The sequence below is a fragment of the Uloborus diversus genome, chromosome 7, assembly GCF_026930045.1.
Source record: "Uloborus diversus isolate 005 chromosome 7, Udiv.v.3.1, whole genome shotgun sequence".
NCBI lineage: Eukaryota > Metazoa > Arthropoda > Arachnida > Araneae > Uloboridae > Uloborus > Uloborus diversus.
In genome coordinates this window covers 91180515-91200064 of record NC_072737.1, presented here as the reverse complement: position 1 = coordinate 91200064, position 19550 = coordinate 91180515, and the positions used below count along the sequence as shown (strand labels likewise).

General features: G+C 31.5%; 1 protein-coding gene across 1 annotated transcript; it reads left to right on the top strand.

Annotated features, from left to right (window-relative positions):
* Positions 1-2896: 2896 nt before the first annotated feature.
* LOC129225733 (chromatin modification-related protein MEAF6-like) lies at positions 2897-18374 on the top strand. Its single transcript, XM_054860228.1, has 2 exons — positions 2897-3059; positions 17707-18374. Exons 1-2 carry the CDS (start codon positions 3054-3056, stop codon positions 18259-18261), a joined length of 561 nt encoding a protein of 186 aa, XP_054716203.1. The 5' UTR covers positions 2897-3053; the 3' UTR covers positions 18262-18374.
* The last annotated feature ends 1176 nt before the right edge of the window (positions 18375-19550 follow it).

Genomic DNA, 19550 nt, shown 5'->3' with positions numbered 1-19550 from the left:
CTTAGAAATATGGATAGATCCTTTTAATTGTTTATCCTGTTTGGAGGGAAGTTTTTCAAAGTGAAGTGGTTGCTTGGTGAGCAAAAAGCTTCCCACCAAACAAGATAAACAATTTAAAGTATCTATCCATATTTCTGAGGAGTTGAAGTGGATAAACTAGATCTCATAACTTTTCAAGGCTGAGGGTTTTGCTGTTTAGGACATGAAGGCCTTCTTTTTTTGTGCGGAAAAGTTAAAGGTTTTCTTGGCGGGGAAACTTTTACAACAGGGTTGTTTTTGATGAGATACATAATATGTCATTGTATGAAAATTTTTGAAGCTTGAAGGTTTTGTCTAAAAAATGTTTGAGAGTATATGGCATATATGAAGTATACCCTATGGGAACACCACAGCACCCTTGGTTAACTTTTTGAATATTCTACAGTGCAGTTAATTGTCAATGTGCAATCAGTAAATGTTTACTAATTATGAACCTAAAATGAAGGTAATTAGAAATGAAACAAGCAGATAAATTTGAACATTTTACTTCTAACATGTTAATATTTATAAGTTATTTTAGTTCAATGAGGAATAAAAAATTGAACAATATTTTGGCAAGGATTTTTTTAAGAAAGTCTTTTTTGGTTTTAATCTTGTGGTAAAAATCCTCTCAAGAGTAATTTTTTAAGTTAATGTTACAAATGACAAAGTAATTATCCTAGATAAGCGTTCCCAGTTAATAATTTTGAGAGACTTTTGGTCATCTGTAATCAAATTTATCTTTTACTGGGACATGAAGTAAACCGGCCAGGACACCGGGATTTTGTCTGAAAACCGGGACTGTCCTGGTCAAACCAGGGCGTCTGACAATACTATCTTTAACCATATTTTTTAAAGTAACTCAAAAACTCCATAAAGTTTGTTTGAGTATATTCGAGTTTTATTTTAGTTTCTTAAATGTTTCCTAATACTACAATTGTTATAGTGACCTTTCCTCATTCTGAAGGCTAAAATTCATTAGAGGTGCCCATTTCTCCCCCCCCCCCAAAAAAAAGAAGAAAAAATACCCCCCTATTGCCACAATCTGCACCATAAAACCCCCAGTTGAGCATCTTTGAAAAGTAGGGAACTACTTGAATAGTGCAACAATGAAAAACGTTTAAACACGTTGGTAGCAATTGAGAGCTTTTTGAGATATTTTTAACACAAAAATTACCTGGCGTCGGAACTGATCCTTTTGTCAACGAAAAATCGACGGGACCCTTGTCGAAGTGTATCCCAAAAATTATTTACCCTCGTTCGCCCTTACCGAGAAACGAGAAAAATTTCAAGAACAGCTCTGCATTTAAAGACTTGATTTAAAAAAAACAATCTATATTCATAATGGGGACACAAAGGCAAAAAATTTATGCCTCCATAAAGGTTTTTTACAGTGCTCTTTTGATTGTTACTTATTTGATTTTTTTTCATTACACTATCTTGTGGTTTCATGGTAAGTAAAGAAGTTAATAAAATTGGATAATTTCTTAGAGATCCCTTTCATATTAAAAAGAAATTGTCGATGGTATCATGACTGGCACAGCATACATACAAAATGTTGAATTTAATCTTTTTTCATATCAAATGTAATCTTTCAAGTATCACAAAAAATCCAAGAAGCAACAAAATGCGATGAATTTCAAAAAGACTTACAGAATGCTAAAAGTTTACGTACTTGCTACTTTGTGTTACATAAATGTATTTGTTCTACCTATTACCTTTCGTAAAAGTTTGTTTACTTTTCAATACACGTGACATCTAGACAACATATAAACAACAAAACCATAACACACACACACACACACAAAAAGATGGGAACACAAATTCTTGAATCTGATTATAATTTCATTCACTACCACTGTCAATAGTTGCAGTAAAAATTCGCATGAGGCATTACTTTTTCTTTACCTTCAGGCAAATAACACTTTACTTTTTTTACGTCATGTGAGAGTGAAAGAAAAAAAAAGGGGATGGAGGTGGAAAGGGGAAGGGAGTGGAAATTGAAGAGTCAAAGACATTTTGTGGGGTTGGCGGTAAGGAAAGAAGGTCTTTTATTGGAGGAATTATCAAACGTGAAACACGCCAAATTGGCAAAAACAATTTTCGTTTGATGAAATAGCTGTTGCATGCAATTTTGTATTTAATACTTTTGATACCATAGGCGGCTGGTGCCCCAAAAAAGTGGGGGGGGGGTCAAAGGATGTGTGGGGGGGCAGGTTTGGGGGGCGACACACCCTTACGCTAAATTTCTTCTTCAAAAGTTGGGCAATTGAATTTTTATGTCATTATAATAAATTGACCTTCTTCCAAAAATTCGAGAAACGGACTCAAAAAGTGGGATCAGATGGCCACAGAAGATTCCCTCCTACGAAATCAAAGTTCCATTTTAATTTTTGCGTAGTGATAACCGGAAAAAAGCATAAAACAAGCAATTATTAAGTCAGTTTTTTCTTTAATCACGTGAATAGACCATCGCTATCATTTTTCATTCAACCCTTATTAGTTCTGTACTTGGAAAAAGTGGAGGGGCCAAGTCCCTTTACCGTTGAAAGTGAGAGGGCAATTGCCCCCCTTGCCCCCTCGTACGAGCCGCCTATGTTTGATACGAAAAGTTATTTCTCCTCCAACGAGCTGATGACTACAAAAAAAACTTCGACTCTTTACTGAAAGCAGAGTTTCTTCTCTGTTCTTCATTTTTTTCTCATCTTTGAATGAAATGCATCCTTAAAGCACCAAATCTACTAAAAGAAAAGTGAAAATTTAAAAAGGCAATTACTGAAATAATAATAGAAGCATGCTATCCGATTGGCGAATCAGAATTGCGAATATCTGCCGAATTTCAAATTGCATAGCAACCATACGTAGGAATTTCGAAGATGAATTTCTCTCTGTAGCAACACGTAAACCTGTAATTTGTATGTAGTCAGTTTTGTAACGTTTTAACGTTTTGTCCATTTAAACTCTATTAAACTGTGTTTATGTTTATAATTTTAAACTTCTCTTTCGTGAATTTCTGAGAGGAGTGATATTCTTTCATGATGGTAAGAAGATTATGAGCATTAAACGCTCAATAATGTAATTGTACACGTGTTTAGTTAAGCCTATTGGTGAGTATTAATTTGATTTTTATTTTTGCCGCTTCATAGCGAGGAACTTATGTCAAAAATTCAGTTTTGCTGTTTGTCAAAGTAAATTTTAAAATTTCAACTTTTGGGTTTGTTGAAATCTTACGTAGGTCATCGAATATAAATTGTCTCCGTGGAAATTGTTTTGTTCTAACAAATAAACATCGAAATTATTTGTTTTGCGTATAATATGCTTTTGAGTTGCTTTATAATTATTATTATCAGAGAGAGCACTTTTAGAACATAATTTTAAGCATTGATGTGCAATACTTATGTACACTAGTTTTCTGCATTTTCTTTCAGTAAACAAAGCAATTTTATCTTGCAATTGGGGCAGTTAGTTGTTGATGGCTATGTTGTTTTGGTGTCATCTTTTTAACCTGCTGTTTATTCTTCAGTCGCTCCTGCCAAATCACCATGACAAGTTCAGGCACGGATCTACAAAATTTGGGCCTCCCTTGGCAACAAAATCACCAGAGGCCAGGTGTATATTTACAATGTTAATAAGCCTTAGTGCTAGTTTTTTTTTTTCCAATCTCATATGCCGTTGGGCCCTTCACTGTGGGTAGGCAGGTCCGGGCCTGGGAAAATTACACAATTCAGCAGCAAATCTGTGTGTTAAAACTTATATTCTAAAATAAGTGTTCATTTGTGCAAGCTTTGCATGCCATTTGTCCATTTTATGGCAGATGCGGGACCCCTTCACAGCCATATATGGGGTGATGCTAAACAACATGAGGTTGACCAGGTGACAGAGAAAGCACAAATTTTTTTTTCAAGGAGGTCCCTGAACTTTTTTTGTTGAAAGAGTTATTCTGAAATTAGTTTTTAGAGCTTCAATTTCGTAGTAAATCCGGGGCAATATTTCAAAAACCCCTCTCCCTAACATGATGGATGATTTCGAAAAAATTACCGGGGGAAGTCACTGATTTCTTCCCCTAACTGAACATGAAATGTCCACAATCATAATTGTATCAATTGGATTTAAATTTTGCAAAATATCTAGAGGCCTCCAAGCTCGTCCTCTTAACATCACCAAAGATTGTCTGAAATAACCCTTATGAAATTGGAAACTTCAAGTTTCCAGGTGGTAGATTTGAATTTGAACTCTATTTCATTCCTTAATGTCGTTAAAGATGGCCTACACTTGCGTTGTAGAACTTCAATTCAGAAAAATTGCCGATGCAGATTCCCTCGAGGGAGGGGCGATCGCCCCTCCTTTGTATCCATCCTTGAGTCCAGGGGTAGACTGGAGACGAAATTCGACCCTAGGATCTTTGAAACAAACCGCCCCTGGGGGGAGGTATTACTACAGGGAATTCAGGCGGTCGCAGGATGAAAAAAGCAGGGAAAGTATATGAAATTGCCGGCCCTTTAATTAGTTCAAACATATCTCAAACAGCGAGGAATGTTTCGAATTTATAGTCTTAAAAAATCATTTCCAGACTACCTTTGATAATATAAGAAACGAGGATTTTTTTTTTTTGAAGAAGTAACTCTAAAAATGAAATTTTAAGCAATCTTAGAAAATATTAGGGTTGTAGATATTGGGGACACACTTTTTTGAGAATTAAGAATATCATGTTTTTGTTTTAAAGGGACTTATTGAACCTCAAAATCATTTTATAATTGTTTTGAAAGTTCTTTCATATGCTTTTATTCCATATATTTGAAGCAAAATCATTTTTATTAAACATATATAGGCTCCAGAAGATGTAACTTTTGAACGAAAATATCAATTTCGAAACCTTTTGTTTTCTTTTTTTTTTATACTTACATGAAAGTGTTATCTACTAGAAGTAACCATAAACAATGGACCAGCTAAGTTCCAATTATTTTACTCAAAATAAAAAAAATGCCTTGTTCACAAAAAGAAAAAACTTTTAATGTTTAAAAATTGAGTCCAATTTAATATCAAATTAGTAATTTTGTTAATTGGGGGTGCAAAGAATGAACTATTTAAATGATTAGTGGGAATCTAATATTAAGCTCTTTTAATTAAAGTACAGCTTAATTAGTAGTGTGCTAAAAATAGTATTGAGTAAATTTGAGAACATACCGGCAATTTGTAATTTTTGTAGAATGCCTAAGATTAATGTATTTCTCCTCCATCATTTTACCTCAGAAATAATGACATTGATAAGGTCTGTCACGGAGGTGAGGAATTTTCCATTAATATAGGTCTAATGGATATATTTTTCAGGGAAATATTTTTTCCTTCGTTGCTACAATCTGCACGTTAAACATATGAAAACATTTTCAGTAAGTTACCGCCCTTTAGCCAGGGCTAAGGCAGAAATACATGAATTACAGCGCCAGCTCAGTCATTCCATCCGAGGACTGCAGTTTCGTGCTTATTAGCACTCATCAGCCCGGAATATTAAGTGACTGAGCTGGAGCTAAATAAACAAGGGGGCTTCCCTTGTATCATGGGAAAAAAATTTGATGTCATTACTGCCATGTGTTAATGAGAAATAGCATTTTGTGTTCAAGTAACGGAGGTGAGAATTTATAGTGTAACATGATTCCTTTTCCTACTAAAACATATTAAAAAGTTAAATATACTTAAACAATTAGCCTTTGAGATACTTTTGAAAGAAATAATAAATAAATACATACTTGTAATTAGTGATGTAAAATACCCGGGTATTTATTTTTAGGGGTAAATACCCACAAAATGGGTATTTATTTCAAAAATGTATATTCAACTAAAATACTTTTCTGTATGTATTCCACAATGTATAACCAACCATGAACAAAATAATAAATTTTTGCTTAAAAATTGTATTTTGATCATATGTTTAAAGAATTATTGTATGAAACAACTTAGCAGTCTAATGTGATATTCACATTAAATGTGTTGGATATGCCTAATCAATGTTGATAGCCAAATTTCAGATATAAAAAGCCATTCTACAAAAAGTAAAAAAGCTTAACTGGTTACAAAAAAAAAGCAAACGTCAATTTTTTAAGGTCCTAGTCTTTTATAACCCAGTAATATGCCCCTGCATGACATAAAAATGTAACGAAATGTCAATGAAAATAAACGAATAAATTTTCATCATGAAGTATCGGGGAGCAAATGCAAATGAAAACAATATTTTGATTTTTTTTTTGCTTATTAATGTGAAAACTGTTTCTATATTTGCCAAGTTATCACTTAAACAGCAATCAAATAAATAACATGATAATCTTAATAACTTCTCAGTTTATTCTCCCAAACATTCCTCATACTTTTTTTTTTTTTCATTTTGGATATGACTAACCTAGATTGTGATTTTGAAATCCTGAAGTTCATCATTGAATTGCTTATACATTATGACATTGAAAAGAAAGATTCTTTGGTTCACGTTAATGTTTCTTACATAATTACAGCAAGTCTTTCAATAAAAAATATTATAAACTGTGTAGTACATATCTATGTATCAGTTTTACCAATTATTTCATATTTAGATTAAAAAAAAAAAATCCCATTCACTTTTTGCATTTTTTGTAAAATGCCCAGTTTTGTAGTATCTACTCACGCCTTGGGTAAATACCCAAAAAATATTTACCTACCCCCTGGGTATTTACCCGATCCACATCACTACTTGTAATTAAACCAGTTATTAAGCAGCATAAACAGCCACACCTCCGGAAGGTCTGTGCTGGCAAAATGGATTTTTTTTTGTTTTCTGCAAAACCATAACCAAATTTTATTTATGTGAGGACCAGAAAATGCACAACCACTCAAGTACTTCATTAATCCTCTTTATTTTTAATCGTAAAATTAAAAAAATAATAATAAAAATTTCATTTGAAAATGAAACTTACATTATGATGTCCAAAATCAGTTAACCTACTGGGACAACAGTGTCAAAAATCTGTTACCTACAGACCGATCATTAAATTTGCTAATTAATAATTTTATAAATACCTACTGTCTTTATATTCATATATGATGTATACTAGGTGTAATGTGCAATAGAAACAAAATAGATTCAAATTTGAAGATTTTAAAAATTGCTCAGATTTTCCCCACCTTTTGTGAGCTACCCATTTACATTTTTCTTTTTTTAAGAAGTAGCGACTACATTTCGAAAGTAGTTTTTAGTTACTACATTTTACAAAAAGTAGTTGTAGTTTGCTAAAAAAAATTTGGTTTTTCCAACCACTGCTTTAGTGTACCTATATTTATTTATATCTATTTTAGAAAAATTAATTTTAAAACGTTATGTGAGAACACAACCCAGAAATGTGTAAAAACACCCTATAATTGCAAATCATAAACATAAGATTTTTATTGTTTTATAAATATTGCATTGAAAACTATCGAGACGACTTAATGTGGCATTATTATTGCTGTGAAGAAGTCTCGTAAATCAAGTGCTATGTTTGATCCTTAATATGTGCCTCACATATTGAGTTTGCAACTTAGTTACATATTGACATATTACATAAAATAAATGTATATTGTAATGTTTATATGTAATAATTTTGTCCATTATATATACTGTATTTTCCTGCGTATAATCCTCAGCTCCTAACATTGGCCTGAAAAATATTTAAGGAAATTTTAGATTTATAAATTTATATCTTGGTAGCAAAATAAAAATGTTAACTCTGTATTGATTTCATATGTAACACTACTCATTGTTGCATAAATTGGGCAATTCCACAGAAATGGGGAACTGATGACCAAATATTCAAAATCCTTTTTTTCTCACAAATTAGGTATCATTTTGAAGCTTATGAGTTGAATTAGATGAAAATAATAAAAATTACCGCAAAAGTTTATGTTTGTAAGACTTACAAGCCTTTGAACAAAGGTATTTTCGACTTGCTGCCATAATGGATTTTTTGATATCTTGTTGGAATTGGTATTTCAAACTATTGCTGCAATATTTTTCAAATTGTAACTGATTCAGATGCCTGCCACAACACTTTAGAACAAATGTAGCACAAAAAAAGAGAGCTAAATAAAATATTTTTGTCTTTAAAAGCTTATTTATAACAGGCACTTTGATAAAATTAGGTCCGACACTAAATTGCCTAAAAGTTTGTGCTGTATAAAATAGAATGGAATATTTTGTAAAACATTTTACCTGCAAATCAGTACATCAGTTACTATTGAAAATGTGCAATCCGAACAAAATTTAAATAAATAGTTTTTTGTTATTTTATGGTGTCGGACATAACAAATTAATTACGTACGACACCAAGAATTATAAAATTACCTGGTTCTGATTACAGAATTTCTCTGATTTAAAATAGAAGGGATAGAAGACAGCAATAACAACATTTCTTTATACTTTAGTCATTAAAATGTCTTTATTAATAGGTACATTTACTTAAAAACATTTTTTTTTAAACCATGAAACTGGTAATTGATTAACTGGTCCAATTTGTTACTTAATTTTTTTTTTTCTAGAAGCACTGACCTTTATAAGGAATAGTTTTTCTTTATTTTAAGCATCTCAAAATGTGGCATTTTTACAGCAGAACGAAATTCAATCTGGCAAACATGCCCAAGCCACAATCTTCACATCCCATGCGTGGATTTCCAAAGAATTCTCTCAAACTTTTGCAATAATTTTTGATACTTTGGATCATACTAAACTCGCCGTGTAAGTTACCTGTTAAAATATCTTAAAACCAAGTACCCAAGCACTAAAAGTAAGTTTTCTCAGATAGACTCAGCTTACAATTTAAGCAAAAATACCTATTAACAAAATTTACATTTATTTGAGCAGAAATTCACCCCAGATTAACCCGGAATTTCTTTTCAGTGTTCCCTGGAGAAGGAGCTGTAGCTGTAGACAGCATAGTTGGTAAGGTTTAAAAAAAAAACAGGGTTGGATTTTTTGCCGGCAAAAAGGTATTTTTGCCGGGACAATGGAAAAAACCATGGCAAAAATGGAAAAAAATGGCAAAAACCTAATTGCAAATAAAGTAGCATTATATTGTTAATCAAGAAATAGTGACAATATAATATAAATAATGCACTTTAATATTTTAGTTATGTCTCTCCATGTTACTTCTAATTTATAAGGTGAAAAATAAATAAAAAAGAAATGTTGGGATCGCAAAAATTAAGATTTTAAATGTTTGCTAAAACATTTTTTTCAGAATGAGCCAATTCCTTCAATGCTAAAACAAGGAATGTTTACTTAAGCTTAGTAAATTAATAAAAAGATTGAATTTTAATTATATGTATATATATATATATATATATATATATATATATATATATATATATATATACATATATATTAATCACTTTTTTTACCCCACTAAAAATTTTAAGCTATTTAATTAATAACAGAATATTTACTTGAATATAGAAAAATATTAACTTTTCCTCACTAAAGAAATACTGCCTTTACATGCAGTACAGTACCTAAAGATTTCTGCACACTAGTCGCAACTCTTCAAATGTGTCCTGCAAGTTCTGCTGCAATAGAGAGATATTTCTCAAATTTTTCTTTTGTACAATCAAAAATATGAAACCGTTTTTTAGTTGCTTCTCTCATGAAACTAGTTTATTGCTATGCCATGCTTAAACAACAAATAGGTTTTGATGAAGATGGTATAGACTATGGTAATTTAAGTGATATTTCAATCTAAAGAAATGTGTATTTTGCTTTTTAATTACTTTTATTTCTTTTATTTTATAGTTGTATCTAGATTAAGTATACTTTATATAGATATTTAGTATTCTGTAAAAAATGCTATAATAAACAAGCTAATTACATTTTCAATGTAAGTTAATTATTTGTCTTAGATGTTACAAAGTGAAATTTTATGTTAATGTTTAAAAATTTAGAAATAAAAATGCACCATAACTTTAAAAGTAAGTTAAACCTTAAATTTTTTTTAACTATAAAAATAATTAAAATTTTATCAAAATCTTTTCATGCTTTTACTTTTATATAAAAGGAAAAAAAACTGTCCGTAAGTTGTTAACACAATCTATTTTTGCCACTTTGGCAAAAACCTATTTTTGCCGGGCGGTAAAAACCGTGGTTTTTTCCGCCCCCCCCGGCAAAAACTTGCCAACCCTGAAAAAAAATGTGGCCAATTTTTAAAGCTGGAAGTAAAATGACAGGGGGAGGGGGGGGTGCTCAACCAAATCAGACCACCACTGCAACCAAAGATCCATTGTATTAGAAAAGCTGGAATAGTGTTAAGTGGTATGCCACCAGAATTATGCATCTGTGGCTCCTCATTAATCAGCAGTGTACTTGAAGTACACGTATCCTCAGAAGAGATCATGCATAATTCAGCAACATTGCAGCAATATTTGAGAAAATCCTTGAGCACTGCATGCACTGAGTCTAAGCAATTTCATTGAATAAAATTACTATCTCAGACACTTCTTCCTCACAAACACTTAGGATGGTTGCTCTATTTAAAGAATTATCTGACAGTGATGCATTGGATGAATTTGATGATACAGAATTTGTTGCACAACTTAAAGTACATAAGTGGGTTGCGGTTAACGAAAAGTCTGTACATTACACAAGATGCAATCCCTTGTTAAATGGTGAAATGATTGAAATATCTGTGATGTATAGGACAGAAGGGCACTTTAAATGGCAAAAAGAGAAAGATAAAATCTTCAATACAAAATAAAATATTTTTAAGAATTTTTTTTTCCACCTATTCCAATTAAAAGTGGGTGATAATTAACATTTACAAAAAATATTTGATATTTAATGTTGTGATTATGTAAGCATCTTATTTATTGTCATTAACATATTACTTAAGGTTTAAAGCAAAATTAAAAGTAATTTAAAAAGGTTTTAAACTTTTGTTTACGTCTGACACTATGGTAATTTTGTACATATTACGTCCGACACCAAGTTTTTACGTCCGACACCAACACCAAAGTCCCTATTTTGGCACTTAATACCTCTAAAATTAAAAAAAATATTTATGAGTTATTAATATTTCATCATTGCTCTTTGAAATGAAAGTAGTTACATTGTTGCAGATCCATTGACCTGAATCTTAGATTTTAGTTTTGCTAGTGGGGCATTCCACGGTATTTTTGACATTATGTAGAGTCCGTAACGTCACCTTTTTTTGCCATAACTTTTTAATTTACTGTTTGATTTGCAAATTATTTTAATTTGTGCTGGTGTGTTGGTAGGAAAAGATCAAAATAAAATAATATGCTAATCAAACAGTAAATTAAAAAGTTATGGCAAAAAAGGTCCCGTTACGGACTCTACATAAATGTCAAAAATACCATGGAATGCCCCTAGTCTCATTTTTCAGATTCAGCTCATAAGTCCGACACCATGAGTTAAATATTTTTTTTCTTAAAATAAAATTTTGTATCAGAAATTCTTTTTATGCTTAACAATTCTACATACATTCGTAAGTATTTAAAAAAATATTTTGCTCTGTTTCAAAATTGTTAACCAATAAATGTGTTGGTTTTTTGAAGTAAATAACGTGCAATTCTTACGTCAGACACCGTGGAATTGCTCAATTGTTTTTTAGTTATAATAGTACAGGGTGGCGACAGATCAGGGAAATCAGGGAAAAGTCAGGGAACTTTACTAATCAGAGAAAAGTCAGGGAAATATCAGGGAATTTTGAAAAAATAACAAAAAATCAGGGAAAATTGATTTTATGAAGAAAAACAATTTTTTTTTTCGCTTTACAAAATTAAGTATTTTAATTCCCTACTCTTTTCCGCCTATTATCTGTTCAAAAAAAAAGTAAAATTAATGAGGTGCGATTATACACTGCCTCATATTTGTGCGTCTTTTTTCCTCAACGTCAAAGTATTGAATCTTATTTATTAACCACAGGATGAACTTCCTAAGATTGCTTCTGTGTCTGTTAGGTTGTTTATGTTACCTAGCTTGAAATTTCCTTTTACGCTTTCAATGCTACGTAAAATAAACAACCATACAGGCAAAGAGGAAGCCTTCATTCATGCCTTAGCTCCTTTGCGTTTATTCCATTGTCTCGAAGTAATTAGCTTACTGTAATAACGATTTCAAGAAGAAATCTCCGGTTTTTGAATTAATACTATAAAAGCTTAAAAGTTATTACTTCTTCGCGTTTTTAGTTTAATTGCTAAAATTGAACTTTCAATAAAAAAAAACGCCTTTATACTATTAGTTGTCATCACAGATTACAAAGGTTTTCTTTTCTTCAGACTTAAGTGATTCTTTAATTTTATAACCAAGTTGTATTCTTCTTTTATATATTTTGAAATTAACTAATTGCTTTTTTTTTCTTCTTGCAGTTACAAAAGTAATCTAAGATTTTTTTTTTCGTTACATACTGAAATCATTTGAAATAGAATTAACTTGTGTACTTAAGTAAATATCTTTATTTTTTAATTGTTAAAATGCTGTATTCGTTCATTAAAACCTATGTTCTTGATGAGAGAAAAGCTCCCCATGAATGGATGTCAAATGGTTTCATCTGTGTTGCATAAATATGTCAATGAGTTATGTAAGAATAACTACAGTACTTCTATTCTTTCACTATTACTTGTTATTCTTGCAACAATTATTATACTGTTTGAGAACTTAGTTCAAAATCATTTCAATTACTTTTTAGTAATATCATAAAAACACATATGTTTTTAAGAGATTTTAATAGTTTCTTAAAATTCTTATGCCAAGTGGTTTCTGGAAGCAAAGTATTTTCTTAAAAAAATTTCTATAATATTTCCATTGTAGAAAAATTTAATATACTGTTTTGCAGGTTTTTTTTCTCCCAAAAACATTGACTTGATATGTTTTTTTTAACAATTTTATTAAAAAAGTAGCATCTTTTTAAAATATATCTTTAGTTACACAACTTAAAACGTTTAAAATACTGCATTTTATACAAACATACAATGGATTTCAAGTAGAGCAAAGAAAGAAAACCATTATCATTGATAACGTAAATCAGGGAAATTTCGTGAACTTAATCAGGGAAAAGTCAGGGAACTTTTTTTCACAGTTCCTGTCGCCACCCTGTAGTAGCTGAACTAGTTATATTTCACTTTAATTTGAATTTTTATGAACATATATCCAAGGCATAGATCAGATGGTTGCACTTTAATTTTCGCAAAACTCTAATTTAGATATTCTTGTGAAAAATTAATGTGTTTTTTTTTTTCTGGGGAAAATTGCGTCCCTTCAGTCATGGAAAAGTCATGGATTTCCAAACTCCTAATATAGCAGATACCATGAATAAAATAAATAAATGATTTCTTGATTTCAACAATCAAAGACTGAAGTGGATCTTAATATCTTTCTCATTATGTTAATTCTAAAGCAGTCAATAAAATTTTAATTTAAAATTGAGAGTAGGAGATATATAGGCACAGGGTTCGTACCGGTCATGGAAAAATAATAAACCAATTTCAGACCTGGAGAAGTCATAGAAAATGAATATTTTTGTTAAAGGTCATGGAAATTTTTTAAGTCGTGAAAAACTGTCCTGGACAAAGAGAAAGTAACAGTAGCTTAAAGAGCATTAGAAATCTTGAATGGTTTAATAGCATTGCATATAAAAGCTGTTAAAACTTAACAACTGAATGATCTCAAAAGCAAATCTGAATTTTGAAATTCTATTGCATCTACTTCTGTAGCAGCCGTCCTTCTTTTGCAATGTGATTTTACTGCTTACCAGGAAACATCACGAATTCAGTAATCATGAAAAAAGTTAAAAATGGTCGCATTCGAAAGAGTATCTTTAGAAAAAAATTTGACCCAAATATTGTGTGCCCTCGTCCTTTTGTTTTTGAGATATGGGGGTCAAAGTCTGTCGAAATCTTACGAAAATTCGCCAAATTTAAAGACTTGGCAAGAAATGGAAAATACCACGTGATTTCATCGCCTGCGTCTAGCAAGACTCTCATTTCCATTTCTGGTCATCTGCAAAGCGCGTAAACAATGTTTCGAATTAACCCTTTACTTGTGTGGGTAAAATTAAAAAGTAACTATGAAGCCTGTGAAATGGAAACTAGTGAGCTTTATCCAGAGGAGCCACAACTTTATAACGAAATTGAACGTAGGATTTAACTTCGTAATCGTGATAATAGTGCATTTCAGAATTTAAGTGCATTTCAAGTGTGTTTTACTTAACTAATTTAAGTTTGTACTCTTGTAATGAAATGTGTTGTAAGTAATTAATAATTATGTACGAGAATTAATATGAATAAGTAAAAAAAAACATGCTTATTAAAGCTTATATATTGAAAATAAAATGGATAGTTTTTGATGTTGAAAGAACATGATCATGGATTGTAGTATCCCAGCTCTTATTTATTTTTTCAAAAGTTATTATCATTCATGAAGTTTTATTGTCTGACCACTGCTAGCGAAAATGTTTAATTTAAAATCGAAAAAAATAATAATTAAAAAAAAAGAAAACAACGGATAGTAAATGTCAAAAATTTGCACAGCAAAACTAACGATGTCGGAAATTACTTCATAACAGATTCTTATCAAAAATTTTATAGTCGACGTTCATTACAACAACCCCTGTAGTTCGAAAAAGTCTGTCACTGCAACTGAAAGTCGCTAAAACGTAAATGCACATCATATTGCATGTTATTTAGTCACTTTTAAAAATACTGAAGTCACTTTTACCAATTATGTTTCACGTTAAAAGGGAATTCAAATACGAGCAAAATAAAAATCAATAGTTTTTTTTTTTTTTTTATTTGACTTGTTGGAGGGTTTACACATAACTTGAAAACGATACACATAACGAAAAACATACTGGAAATAACTGACAGAAATCGTTTTTTTTTTTTAATTTGAGAACATGGTTTGAAATCTTTAAAAATGTCGTTTTCTTCGTATTTAGATACTGTTGAAGACTTCAGATTTACGACTTTTCAAAAAAAAAAGACTTTAAAGTGTGTTTACCGTTTCTCTACGGTTATCATATTTTTTTCAAAACAGTTTCATCATCGAATAAACTCTTTCAGTGGAAATATTTCACCCGCAGAAGCATAAAAGTTTTAAACATCAGTTTTTTAACAGACAGTCTTAAGAATAACAAAAAAATCCATTGTTTTTACAATAAAATAAAACAAATATTTCAGGCTGGGGCGTTTTCCCCTATACAGTTGCACGTTAATATCCCGGAACACAAGCCCCTAAAAATTTCAATGCCGCAGTCTGTGCCACGACACCCCGCGCCATGGTAGTCACCCCGAGTAAAGAATTAATGCCATATTTCTCACGCGCTTTGGTGGTGACCAAATATGGAAGTGAAATGTCTTGTCAGATGCAGATGTTGAATTCGCGCCGTACCTTCCATTTCTGAACAAAACTCGCTAAATTTGGCGACTTTACTAAAAATTTCGGCAATTTTTAAGACATCATATTTCGATAACGTGGTCACGAGGGCACGTAGTTTCAGTGCCATAAACATGTTTTCCAATGCTCTTTCGAATGCCACCAATTTGGAATTTTTTTGAATTTCCTTGATCGTGATGTTTCCTGGTTAGACATCAATGGTTTTGAACTTACTAGCTGCGTCGCCCGACTTCGCACGGTCTACCTCGAAATTAAAAGTTATGTCAAGTGACACGAGTTCAACACTCAGGCTTGAATCAAAACAAAAAAAAAAGAAAAGAAAAATTTGAATTTAGACATTTTGAATTCAAATTATGTTTTTCTCAATCACGAGTCTGTATATGTAGGCGAATGTGTTTGTGTGGGTATGTGTGTGTGTCTGTGTACAGGCATGAGTGTGTGGATGTGTGTATTTGTAGGAGTGTTTGTGTGAGTTTGTGTGTGTATGTTTGCATGCGTGTGTGTGTAGGATATGGACGCAACCTAGAGAGTTTTCGCTAGAGGAGCAGCATCGGGAGGAGCCGGGTCGACGGTGGTGCTGCAGAAAGAGACGGGAGGAAATAAAATCAGCGTAACGCCAAAGACAGTCAAGTAAGAACAATAAGCAATGTGATTGCTCAAAAAAAAAAAAAAAAAAAACAGTGAAATTTTGCGACAGATTGCGGAAAACCCCCCCAAAAGTAAATATTTTAAATCCCCTGATTACAGGAAAAGCCTCAAAACAAAAACAAGAATTTTACCTCTTCATATTCGAGAAAAAAAATGGCAACAGATCTTTCAACTCAATGATTTTCTTCACTTTATACATTTTAATAAAAGCATTGTTGCAGAAAGTTGAGATGAAGCACTGAATAATAATTTGAATGGAGGAAAGCCTTCGAAAAACAGGGATTTCATGTCGAAATCTAAGTGTCATAATTAATAGTTTTTAATTGATACCTCCGCTAATTATTACCGGAGGATTATGTTAAATAGCCAAACATAAAGACGGGAAGATTACGAATCCATCAATACCAGGTTCAATGGTCAGTTCACTGTCGTTCGGGAGAAGAAGCTTGGACATACATAGGTACATACGCTCAGTTTTTAATTATATAAGATCATTATTTCCAACACGTTCTTGATTTTGCCACGCCCACTCAAAAAAAACGTAATTCAATTGCATGAGATAATGTTTCAATCACTCCTAAAAACTTCATTATTAAATTTATCAGAGTTTATCTTAGTTTGTTGTTGCTTTTAGGAAATAAAGATCTTAAATGAGGCAATAGAATATAGCAATAGGGGGATTCTAATGCTCTAAAACACCAGTTTCCAACATACGGCCCATGAAGCTGATCCATGCAGCCAAATGTTACGTTCAATGTCAGGAATCTAACACTATGTTCTAGAATTTCTAAACCTATTAGTTTATATGTGTCTGAAAGTGTAAATTAGTAAACAGGTACATTTGAATCAGAAGATTTATTTACGACTGAATGATTTTTTGTAAATATCTGTTTTGGAAACATGAATTTACTGAAGAATGGCTTTAATTTAAAGAACCAAAATACTGACAGGTTACATGCATGATTAAGTGCACTGTTGACACTAAAAAGCAACTTTTAAAGCAAATTTTTTGATACTTAGGAATGACTCGTTCAACCTTTGTTCCATTCTTGATCATTCTGCCCTTTTATGAAAAAATAAATCAGACATTTAAGCATCATTATATTGCATTCACTGCATTTTTACTTTACTTAAATTTATATAAAGAAGACAAATAAGAATAGTTTATAGTTTTTGTAGTGTGCACTGATGTTTTTTCAATCACTAACAGGTGCTTTGATGGAGTAGTGGCATTCACATAGAAGTATAACTTATTCACATTTCCAAATATTGGCAAGTTTGATATTAAATAGTACTGTTCTCTTTGTGTAACAAGGTCTTAAAAATGTTTATTAAGTCATGAAAAAGTCTTGGAAAAGTCACGAAATTTTTTCATCTGAATCGAGTATGAACCCTGTAGGCAGAATAGTAAAAGCTACTGCTAAGTTGTAGACCCCCTATTTCTTCTTTGAAATAAAAAAAGGAATTGAAATTTTCCAACAAAAATTTCATTCTTAACATAACTTAGAGCAACCCATTTATTTCATTCAGGTATCAGAGAAAATTAATCTAAATGTACCATCTCCTTACTGATTAAATTTTGGGAAGTTTGCCAAAACGAATTTCAATTAAATGAACCTTACTGTTTTTTCAAATTCCCTTAGGTAAAAGCAGGAAACATGTCGAAGTCTTCATCTAGTGATGCACGAAACGAACTGGCTGAGTTGGTGAAAAAACGTGCAGAGATTGCTGACACTTTAGCCAACCTAGAACGCCAAATCTATGCATTTGAGGGTAGTTACCTTGAAGACACACAGTTGTATGGTAACATCATTCGAGGCTGGGACAGGTACTTAGCTACAAATCGAAGCACAAGCAGCAAGGCAGACAAAAGAAATAGAAAATTTAAGGAAGCAGAAAGGTTATTCTCTAAATCGTCAATTACGTCAATGGCTTCGGTTAATGGGGTCATTGAAAGCGAAAGAAATGATACGGACATCAGTACAAATCCTTGTGACAATATGCCAATGACTGACGGCCCAACAACCATAAATTCTATGGTAATGGACTCCAGAAGTAGCAGCAGTAGCAGTTCATCATCTACTGTTAATGGAAATAGATCTCCACAAAATACGCCCGATTTCCCTGGTAAAATAAAAATGGGCCAGAGAATGAAAAAAAATGCAAAAAAGCCTCGTAGAATTCCTGATATGGAATGACATTTGATCTGATGTTTTACAACACATGTAAAAACATTTTTTCTCATAATTCATTATTATTACCTTGTTTCATGTACATAGTCTGTAATGTATTATATGTAATTAAAAATGAAATATTTTCTAAAAGTGAATTTCCTTTCTCATCTCTCAATTGATTTTTTTTTTCTGAAAACAATAAAGTACCAGAATGTGTATTTAATACATTTATCTTATTACAAATTCATCTTGAATGAAACTAAAAGCACACCAATTTAAAGATTTTTTTTTAAACTCTGGAAATTTTTAAAATATTGACACTGTTGATGTATGAAGAATGAATATTTCTACTTGAAAAGTTGACTAAAAACTTTTTTATAGAGTGCTTCCTTACTCTTAATATTGCTGACAATCCATTTATTTTGTTTAGGTATCAGAGAAAATTAATAGGTATCTAAAATGCACCTCCTGATTTAATTTTTAGAAATTTAAAAATGAATTTCAATTGTATGACCCTTTCTGTTTTTTATTTCACTTATATAAAAGCTAAGAAACAAATCTAGTAAAATTCAGAATATTTTTCAAACTCTGATATCTTTAAAATATTGACATTGTTGATATATAATGAGGAATGATTATTTCTACCTATAAAAATAGAAATAAAAGATTTTTTTTTTTTTTTTGAGTGTTTCATTTACTCCAAATTTTTGGGAATGACAGTTGACGCTCAATTACTCGGAAATCCGAAGAGACCGGCTAAAACCTTCGAGTTATAGGAAATTCCTCTCCCAGCCTTTTCAAGAATAATATTTGTTATTTTCCAGGGATAGTTCACAATAAATAAATTATAACACTTGTTTAGATGTAATTAATTATTAGTACTACAACAAAAAAATATCTTTCGGAGAATAAGTTTTATTAAGACACTCAAAATGTCATTCGATTTGAAAACATTATTAGACTTATCCATGTTTTCGGAATTTTTAAAGTACTGCAGTAACAGTTTTGTAAAATCGTTTATTTGCCAATTAGTTTAATGTGGTAAAGATTCTTTATCATCACCTTTGAGTATCTCAAAGTTTAGCCAGCAATGAAATTTTTGGTTGTCAGCCACAGCAAGAAGTAGGCCAATCGAATACTTTTTCGCGCTATCTTGCAACACTGCATATCAAGAAAAAATATTGTAAACAAATTATCCCCCTCGTACAAACCAGGGTTGACTTTTTGCCGGCAGAAACTGGTTTTTGCCCTGCCGGTGGCAGAAACTGGTTAAAACCGGCAAAAACTAGAAAACGTTTTTAATAGCTCTAGTA